Source organism: Patagioenas fasciata, chromosome Z (genome assembly GCF_037038585.1).
Source record: "Patagioenas fasciata isolate bPatFas1 chromosome Z, bPatFas1.hap1, whole genome shotgun sequence".
Classification (NCBI taxonomy): Eukaryota; Metazoa; Chordata; class Aves; order Columbiformes; family Columbidae; genus Patagioenas; species Patagioenas fasciata.
In genome coordinates, this window is record NC_092560.1 from 32,688,550 (window position 1) to 32,699,213 (window position 10,664).

Consider the following 10,664-nt stretch of genomic DNA (forward strand, 5'->3'; position numbering starts at 1 on the left):
GCGCGTTTTTCCAGGCTCTCCGTGGATTTCCCTCATTCTTACTTACTTCATGAGAAGGGGAGAAGAAAGATCTCAGCTACGTTAGGTGCAAGGAAAAAATTTTTCCAGGGCTACCTCTTTCATTTTTAAAATACACCAACTCCGATTTCTTCTGTTCCACACCTTGTGCAGTCACTTGCACAATGAATAAGAGGATGCAACATGTTTCTCTTAGCTCAATTCAAGCTCTAATTTCAGGTAAAATGGTACAAAAATCAATGCTGTTTCACCATGGATTTCAGAAAGAGCCTCAATAAGCACAAGGCACAGATATGATGGGAGAACTGAAATGTGTGAACTGGTATTTTCGAAGAAATCTAATTTTTACTGAACCCCAATATTAAGTTGTGTGTCTACCTGGAGATTGTTTATTAAAGCACAACTATATTGTAATTATACTGTTATCCAGCATATTCCCAGTTGATGTCACTTTAAAAAATGCTTAAGAATGGAACTAAACTGAAGAACATGAGTTCAGCAGCTTTTTTTTCACCTGACAGGGAAACTCTGCTCACAAGTCCAGTGACGTACCTGCTGGTATCTTGATTTCTGAGTTCCAAGGTCATCTTTTCTTCATGCATTCATGGATTTCTCAGGCTTCCCAAACATTATTTACATATTTAAATTCCCATAATAGATTGGTTTTGACCTTGGGTACATAAAAGTGAATTTAAAAGGTAATGGATAAAGAAAGAAAAAGAGCATTTCAAATTTTTGTTTTGCTTTGAGAAGAACAGATGTTTTAAGTATTTAAAAATCCTTCTGCTACTCTCTTCTCACCTCACTGGCATTCAAAAATTCTTTACTCAGAAACAATATGGATTGGCAGAGAAGTGGTGAAAACGTCTTATAAAAAGAGACTAAAAGGTTAAGCTATTGAGGGAAGAGATTTTTAGCATGTTCAAAATAAGCCATTTTGCAGTACATTACCCAAAGCATTCTGGTGGCAACAAAGCAGTCACCCTAGGAAGGAAGCAATTTTATTACACCAGCCTTTTCAAATGCTTTGATACTGTTGAAAGAAATGCCATACTTACTAATGAAGCACTAGGAAGGGAACTAGAAACATTTTTGACTAATGGTGAATGGGGGAGAGAAAACCTGCCATGTTTCTGAACGTACTGATTGAATATATACTGGGTCTTAGAGGGAAATAGTGTTAGAGGAGGAATTGTGCTCATCAGTCATGAAGACAGACAGCTGTGAAAATGCATCATGCTGCTCTGTGAAACAAAGATATCAGTCCAGCTCTTGACAAGCCAGGTCGAGTACAAAGAGCAGCCTCAAAACTTGAATTTGTTTTGCCTTTGCTGATACAGCATCTTAAGTTAGCTAATGTGGGTTAACTAATTAAATAACTCTTGCTGGTTTCTCACAAAGCCTGTTTCTCATGATACATATTAATAGCTTCCCAGACTTTTAATACGGAAGCTGGGATTTGTAACTTGCACCACGTTTGACTTCACTAGTGATCTGGGATGTGGTGGAATTGTTTGTGCATGTGCCCTCTTCTTTGGTCTGAGTTGCGCTCTACTGTGTCAAAAAAAGAACTAACCAAACTCAACTATTCATTAAACAATTCTGAAAGGAAATACCTTGATTACTTTACAATCAGTCTATACAGAAACCTAAAATGTCAAGGAAATACTTTTGCTGAGCACTAATTGCATAACCAAACTTGCTTTCCAGGCATCTACTGCTCAGTGAACCATGATTTATTAGTCTTGAAGACTACAGAGTACTTCAATCTCCGTTTCTCAAACGAAGGGGTGGATGCATAATCTTAAAAGCAAAACCAGACATTTCATGTATGAAACTTCTAGCAATGGCAGCTAATTAATTATAGCTCATTTAAGCCTCAAAGAAAAATTGACTAAATCTTTTGCATCACACCATCATGCTTTCCTACGTAACAATTTTCTTTTTCCCCTGATACATGTAATGAATGTGGGATCTTCAGCTAGATGGGTCTTCAGGTTGGGTCCTCAACATCTTTATCCGTTTTTCCAGCCTCTCCATCCATTCATTTCTGAGCCTAAGGACAGAAACATGGATCAGCTTGCCCCCATATTTTTACAGGGAACAGATCTATACTCTTCATGTTTCCCACCAGTGCTATCCTTTGATGCCTTTTTCCCAGTTCTCATGCAAACTGTCCTGCCTCTTTAAAGTGCTTTGCTGGATGGTATTTTAGGACTAGCCCTCAAATGCTGATGAGGGCTCACCTGAGCTTTGTGGTTCATATTCATCCCCAGTGTGCTCTCTCTCAAGTGCCTCTGTGTGCTGGAGTGACTTGTCATCTCCACTGGAGATTGCCTGCTGCCACCTGCTGGGTAGCATCACCCAACAATTCCCCAGTACCCCTCCTCCTTAGAGATGCACTAAAAAATATATTGCATAGAGGCTCCTGAGCACTATTTGGCTTGGAATCACTGTGCATGTTGAAGCTTCTGTTAGAACCATAGCAGGCAGCTTTAGGTGATAGGTGGCACTTTGTTTTTTTTCTCTTTGGTGGTATCTAGGTACTGCCTCAAACAGAAAAGATGGGAATTTCACAGCTGAGGAGTTGAGATGTTGAAATTAGGTTAGCTGCAAATGGATAAAACATCCTAGAGACTAATTCCAGTGTTCATTCATCCAGGTTTATTAATGCAAGGCCATCCTGGTTCTTATTTTTTTTCAAGCATCGATCCAAAGAGAGTTAAGAGGGAGATTTTGGAAAAAGTTCTTTCTTATTGAATGATCTTAAGCCAAAATAACCATCTTTGCATGCTTCTTCAACTTATGGAGACTCCATGTGAACTAGAACTGTACTGATGTTGCCACAGACCGACATTTCTCACTGCGGCTGATTAAGGTATATGTAACTGATCGAGGTAAATTTAACTGACTTAGGTAAATGTGTCTATGGATGATGATTACCTTGGTCAGTACACTTGGACTGTCTGCTTTCATATGGGTTTACCTTGTGCAAATTAAGCCATCTTAATGAATTCACACTACGTTCTTGTGAAAACAAGTCCACAGCGAAATAAGGTAGGTCAGGTACACATCCGTACTAACTCTTCTGTGAACATAAGCCTTGATGTTCAAGACATGACTGCACTGCTAGATGTTGTCCTGATAAACTCAGAAAGTTACACACTTTAGACCCGTTTACAGAACAAGAGTGAATTATCCTGTGCACCCATAGATTAGACATGTTAATATTAGCATGCCAATGTGGGAAGGTTTATTATTTTATAAAAAATCTAACAAGAGTACTTTCAACTTTCATTGCATGACTCAAATACAGATATCACTTTTCTTTAAAAAATAATCACAACACTAACTCAAATAACCTTTCCAGATGCAAACTACCTACTTTGTCAGAGCACTTTTTCGCTGACGTTCTTTTTCAATTTGCAGATACCGAGTTTGTTCTTCAATAGTCTTTTCCCAGAAGTTTCTCAGGTCACTAGTTTCGCATCCCCGAACTTCATGACGTATATACTGGCTATTCATTTTCTCTACAGGAGAAATCTGAAACAACCACAAGACAAGTTATTGGTTCCTCATCTGTTTTCATGGCTAAAGCACACTCTTGCTGATGTGGATTTTCATAGAACAGTCTGGTTTTTTGTAGGATCAGCATAACAGTGGACATGACTCACTATTTAAGCTTTTCATTCCTAGATCTGACACTTGACGATATGCTGTCTGCAATTATTTGAATTTTTACTTGTTCACCTCAAATATCTCTCACCTTCATCTACCTGTGACCTTTAAGCTCACAGTTCTGTTGCATTCTCTAGCTTAGTGATTAAGATACCTTTTACTGTACTCATCAATGGAAATATAAAAATTGCCAGATCTAGTGGGATTTTTCCTCGCTGTTTTCATATATGTAAAATTATAAAGTGACTATTGTAGATTAAGATTAAAACAATGAAAAAAAAGAGCTCTGATGATTTGCTGTTAATCATTATAACAACTTAGCTTTATTTGGCAATGGAGAAAATTTACATGTACGAAAGTATGTAAATAATTTTATAAGATGCGGACTTGCAAAAGCCACTTTACTTATTAAATATTTCTCCCTCTTCTGCAATTTTCAAAACAGAGCAAATTCATTGAATATATTTAATATCTCTCTCTGTTCTATACTTCCCACTTCATTTAATATAATCTTAAAAATAAATTTCAGAGTGAATCCTACCATAAGAAAAGAATATCTGTCTCAGGATGACTCTTCATGGGCTAACAGTCAAGCCCCTGTATACCACATTATGGCCAGAAAATCATATAATTATTTTCAAAACTTCATTAAATATTGAATGAGTATATCCATGCTACCTTCCAAATTGCTGTGTGGTTTTGCATGAGCATGCCATTATAATATTTTCCAGAACATTTATTTTTTTTTAATAAGTATTTAGGGCTCTCTCATGCGTTATTTGAGTTTATGGTAATTACTTGTAATTTATTTTAATCAGAGCCATAGAGAGCTAGTAAACAAACTCTTCAAGGCTACCTTGGAAAAGCTTGAAGAAACTGCTGCCATTCCCCTGCCAGCCATTTTAAGAAAAGCGAAATTGGGAATGCGTAATCTTTACATAATTTCATTTGGAAATTTGGCTGTTTTGTGAAAAACTGTGAAACACATCATAAAGATGCTATGAGTAGAGAAATAAAGCAGCCCTTTTGAGGAGGTCCCTTTGTTGCTGGGATTTCCCTGTGACTCCCTTGTGGTTTCCTGAAAAACCTCCATTTGACAACTCATGGCCTCTGAATGATAGAAGCTCATTATTTGAGCCTGACTTCTGCAGAAGAAATTTCCTCAGCATTTTTTCAGGTTCTGAGAAAATTACAGTTGGATTTATAATTTTGGCATCAGTCTGTATTGTGAATTGTAAGTACAGCTGAACATCTCAAGCTGTGCTAGGGGATAACCAATTCCAGGTCAAATGTTCTCTTAATATGAATATTTTCATAACATATATATATTCTATAAATGTCCACATATATATTAATGCCAACTCAAATCTCTCTTTCCAGGTAGCAGTTCTTACCTTTTAAAACTTTTTGTGCATGAGAGTAATCGAGAAATGTATGAAAAAGATACGATAACAGCTATCTGGGTCAGACTAATGGACTTTCCGCTCCAGGAGTTAATCTCTGAGAATAACAATACTTCTGAAGAGTAGCAGGCAAATTTACCAGATATCCCTGAGGCTCCAAAATAAACTGCCAGGAAATAATGTCCCCTGGTTTCTTTAATCAGAAGTGATCCCAAAGCATAATAATTTAATCCTTCTAAATGATTATGAATTCCTGTTTAATATACTGTGGATGTGTCTTTTCTGTATATATGAGGGTGAATATCTCTCATGAATAAGGCAAAGTTGTGGAACTCATTGCCATGAGATATTAGTTTACAGATGTGTCTCTCCAACACCCCTCTCCACAGCAAAACTCACAAGGAAAAAGTTTTAAACCCAGTAAAAGGGAAGTTCAGAGTTCAGAATTAGCTCTCATTGTTATGCGCCTTACATCTGCCGCTGGCAGTATTTAGAAGAAAGTTAGAATCCTGTTCGGACTACAAAATATGTATAGTACTACACATTACAGGTTTGGGTGACTTACTTTTTTTTTTTCTGGTGGTGGGGAATTAGTGCTTTTCTCTGTCTATTATCTATGAAATTTTCTTTGTGTGTGCTTACTCAGACACATTTAAGAGCATTGTCCAAGCCTGTCCTAACACTTTAGTTTGTGTTAATATACGAATATGTTGGTGATGAATTTTCTCTTGCTCAGCCCTAAATATTCCTCTTTATTTTCTTTCCCCCTAATACTGGAAAACACTTAAATACATATCAAAGCAACTAAACTTAGAATTTCTGCATCATTATTTTGCTGATTCTCATACATCCCTGATAAACACTAGTATGTCAATGGGCCACCACTTGCTTCTCTGAATTGTAGAACCATCGTGCCCTAAACTACCTTTATTTTCAAACCTTCTATTAGAGCCCGTTCATGTGGTGATTTAAGAACTGCACAATAACTGCTAAAATAACCCACCTGGTTTCCTTTACCTTTATGGATCCTGTGCACAGATGTTTGAGTTCACCTCTGTCCTACCATCCATTTCAAAACTGTTGCCATAAACCTTCAGGGTAGAGTGGGCAGTCAAGGATATCAAGCCTAGTCTATCAGTATTTCATTTGCCCTAAGATAAAATTTCTCTGCTGGAACTTCTCAGTGATGGAAACTCTTTTCCCCTCCTACTTCAGTTTATTTCAGAGGAATGTTACAGGACTTAAGCCTGTATTGTGGCTTTGCATCAGTAGTTATCACCTGGGTACAGTTTATTTTTACACCTTGAAACCTCATTCAAAGTAGTTAGCAAAAGGGACCGCATTTAATAAGGAAAGTGAAGAATGTAAAAGATTTCATGGAAGCAGCTTCCAACGCAGCACAAACAAATAATCTCTATCTATCTATACAACAGGTGGGCAGAAATATACTGTTAAAGCATATAGGCAGTTGTAAGAGCACTTTTATAGATCTTGCAGTTAGGTTTGACCGAAACTACCTTGCAACAGCTATGACTAAATGAAACTAGTGACAAGCCTTCTAGAGGACAATGAAGAGAGCCTCTTTCTGGTAATCATCTTCGGTAGAGCCCTGGTTGCAAGCTGGTGAACAAATGTAGCTGCTCTCAAATGAAAAGAATAGCTGGATAAACTCTAGGAAGTCTTTGTCCTACACAAGACGAAGATGGTTGTTTCTTTTTAAGTTTAATAATTTTAGAGCAGGTTGATATTATTTAGTCTTAGTTTGCTTAAGGAGATCTTACAAGGGTAGGAAGCTGTAACACTAACACTGTTATCTGGAGCTCAAGAATCATGTTGTTAGGACGAAAGATGAATGTATGATCAATTCAGTGTGACATCTTGACTTTTCTGTAAATAAAAAAAAAATCAATACTTTGAGACTGGAGTTCACTGGTTCTATTACAAACCATTACTGCCACAAGAAACACACCATTCCATGGAGAGAAATGGAAGCTGCAAGTTTTGTACCTAGGAAATGGTATGTAAAGAAAAGTGTTTTGTGTTTTTTGTGTTTGGTTTTTTTTTTTTTTTTTCCCCTGTAGTCAAATAAGAATTGTTATTTTAGATGTTTTTTAAAGTTTGCAAAACATCTTCATGAGTCAGGAAAAATATTTTTCCCCTTCTCTTGCTTCTTGCATAGCAACAGCCAGTCAGAGGTTTCAGACTATTATGTGTCTTCCTAGAAATAATACAATTTTTATTCATGTACCTTTTCATGGATCTTGCTTGGTGACTGTGCTTACTATATAAATGCACTAGATTAATAAAAAATTGCACGATGTATAGGAGAGTAGGCTATATATGTTAACGCTGATGTTTTACTTTAAACCAATAAAAAACGTGCTTAGATTTTAGAAAAGTGGACTAGTAATTGCACCTATGATTTTTCTCTTTTTCCTTCGATCTTGGATACATAATTTATCTTCTGATTCTGCAGCTGCCATCAATTAACATCTCAAAGGGCTGATTGAGGTCTGCTTTGAGAGTCTGCCTTGGGAGTCATACCATACCAGTTTCAAGTCTAACTTAGGTCTTCAGACCCTGGGTAAAAATCTTTGAGAGCAGGAGAAAGCACTTTTGTTTAATTGTCTACACCCTTCCGTTTGTGTGTTAGGTTGCACAATGCAGCCTTTTTCATGAATGGCCTGAGCCTTGGTGCCACTCATGAGCAATGTGGGGAGAAATTTCTGTGCCTCACTGGTGCCCAGTTACAGAGCTGTACCTCTTGGACTTGACCTGGAACACCAGCCTGGAGATGGAGAAAGGCTGATATGGTCTTCTGGTGCATGCAGGTCCCTAATACTGTGCTGGTCTCTTTCAGAAATTCATTAGTGTATCTCATGAGCAAAGATATGGGGTTTTGCATGTGTACTGTACTCTCCATTTGCACTTCAGCATTACAGACTATCAATTTATGCTTTTCTTTTGTAAACAGTTTGTCTGGAGTTGGCAATGAAATAAGGAAATTCTAGACAAATGACCTGTTCCACCAGCAGCATTTCCTGGTTTGGCGGAATTCGAAATACATACTTTTACTGGGATGTGTGCTCTATCAGGTAGTTGTTGTCTGTGTATAAACTCCAATCAAATGAACTTTTCCATGTGATGGGAATTTTCTGTGTGCAAAAATGACAACAATACTGACATGTGACCGAGCAATATTAGTAGGAGTTACCTGTGTGCAAGAGTTACAGGTGTGCATCTAGCAAATAATTTCTCATATGCAAATTAAGGAATTTTAACATGCAAGCTAAAATGTTGGCACTCAGGCACTATGCAGCAGTCTCTGTTCAATCATTCTTGTTCCTAACTCCCACAGTTCATTACTGCTTTTCTGTGACAAGCGTTTGTGTCTGAGTCCATTTTCTGATTTGGAGAATAGCTATTCTTGAAATGCTTTGAACTGTTACAAAATTTGGACCTTTTCTCATATGATATCTTCATGACAAACATATTATGGCAAGGTTCGTGACAGCTCTGTGGATTTTGCATCACACTGCTATAGTAGCAGTATCAATGCTTTTGAACACCATGGACTGTAAATGTTTTCTTCTGTCCTCCTCATCCGTTGAGCCTCAGTTGTCTTTATCTACTTTTATTCCTCCCTGGATATGAGACACCTGAATGACTGAATTACCGAACTGGAGCAGACTGATTTTCTGCCTTGCTTTTCTGTAAAAGTCTTAAAACTTTTTGAGAGCAACACTTGAGGAATCAACAGTTTCGTTTCTCTCCAGGTCATCCATTCAGTTGTTACTAACAACAACCATTTAGTTGTTACTAAATTGCTCTGCCTCTGTGCCTATTTATTTGTTTGGCTACTTGCACTCTTCCACTCTGCGGTTCTCAATGACTCTCTGATATCCTTCAGTCCACAACCAAGGGCTTCCACGAGAGGTCCCTCTGCCTTTCCCTTCTCTGACTTCATGTCTGCTGAGTGTCTCCTCCTGCCCTCACCTCCCATGCCAGCCCTTCAGCCTAACCTGGCTGATTCACACCTCTGCTTTCAAGCATCTTTCTGGCTCATTTCCACAGCTCTGTTGTTCCCTCTGGAAAATCTCTCTCCAGTTCCTGCTGGAGCTGCATTTCTCCCTGGCTGCTCCTGGCGATCTTGTGAAACTTTCCCTGGGAGCACCTTTTCAGTGCCCCTCTGCTTCCCAGCTTCTTGCACTCACAGCACCTGGTTCTCTGTGGTGGTTGCCTATGGGCAGGACTGTGGTGGCAGTCACACAGAGGAGAGCATCAAATGAACAAGCATTCATATGCATTGTGCAAGACAGAGTGTCCAAATGCCTTTCCTGAGCTTTCCATAGATTTGTCCAATTTTTATTGGCTTTTGATTTTCGACATCTAAGGCATATTTAAAGTGGCTGTAGTTTCCTTGCATGATCAAATATTATTTCTGATCACTAGATCCTCCCCACTTTCAGAAACATTTGAAGGCTGATCCTTTGAACTGCTGAATTCATAAGATCAAGTATATAGCATAAATTAATATTTATTTGTCAAGGATCTTGAACTTGTTTTGTTGTTTGATTTTTCAGTTCAGAAGGACTTCATGGTCTAGGACCAAAGAACATAGATCCTGCCCAGGGCTCATGTTCTTCAGCAGATTGCCCGATTCTGACAAAACATGCAAGAGAAACTGATTCTGATTAATGTGAAGGTGTCTATCATTAAAAAGCCTCTCGGCAGCAGATGCCTGTTAAAAAACCTTTGTGAGAGGAGTGTGTGTGTAACCTTGGCTACCATTTAGCCCATCAGTTGAGAATATACAGCCGCATCTCCTGGTGTTTTATCCAGGGTTGTGGCATGGAAATTGCCCGTAAATGTTTTTTCTGTATCAATGCTACTCAGCTTCCTTAGAATGCTGCTAAACTGGGCACTCTTCCCTGACATTTTCTTCACATTCTCATCTTTCCTAGAATATACCTTTATGAGAATTAAAGTCAGAGAACAAATGCATTTCTTGCTGACATTATTATGAAAAACTCTCTACAAAAACCAAATATTTACTTACCTTTGGAGTTGGATTCTTCCTGCAAGTAAATCCTGTGTGTGACACAAACAAATGAGGAATATTAGCACTGCAGCCCTGGCTTCTCCAGTGTCACAGGGCAGTAATGAAACGCATCCCTCGGTACTTTTTATTTGAAGTCGGGGGGGTAACATAAATCCTTCATCATATCAAGGCTATTTTGAACAGAACCAGCAGTGAGATAAGATCATTTAATGAACTTTGCAGCCCCCTGCCTGAGATGACCATGAAACACAGGCCCCCTTGAGAGCATGCATCCCTCCCACACTGGCAGATACCTCAGAGAGCATGACTTGGCAACTGCCGAGAATTTTCTCTAAAATGCGTGCTAGTATTATCCATTTTAATATTTCTCCTGTGAAGCTTGAAAAATTCCACACTGCTGTCTTAGCTGTAATGGAGGCTGAAATGGTGTGACAAATCACGCTTGGTTTTGCATTACAGGGTGACTTACAGAAGTACTTTGGAGCTGTTAATTTAAGGATGTG

The 10,664-nt window shown here is 38.4% G+C and overlaps 1 protein-coding gene across 2 annotated transcripts; it reads right to left on the reverse strand.

Moving 5' to 3' along the window:
• Window positions 1-204: 204 nt before the first annotated feature.
• LOC136114698 (protein FAM240B-like) lies at window positions 205-10,334 on the reverse strand. Of its 2 annotated transcripts, none has more exons than XM_065860128.2 (3): window positions 10,159-10,334; window positions 3,404-3,561; window positions 205-2,074 (listed from the first exon to the last, which is right to left on the reverse strand). In XM_065860128.2, the coding sequence occupies exons 2-3, from the start codon at window positions 3,541-3,543 to the stop codon at window positions 1,996-1,998; spliced, it is 219 nt and encodes a 72-aa protein (XP_065716200.1). In that variant the 5' UTR covers window positions 3,544-3,561; window positions 10,159-10,334; the 3' UTR covers window positions 205-1,995. The 2 variants fall into 2 exon arrangements, with proteins under 2 accessions (XP_065716200.1, XP_071658541.1); XM_071802440.1 differs by lacking the exon at window positions 10,159-10,334 and adding an exon at window positions 6,906-7,052.
• Window positions 10,335-10,664: the final 330 nt, after the last annotated feature.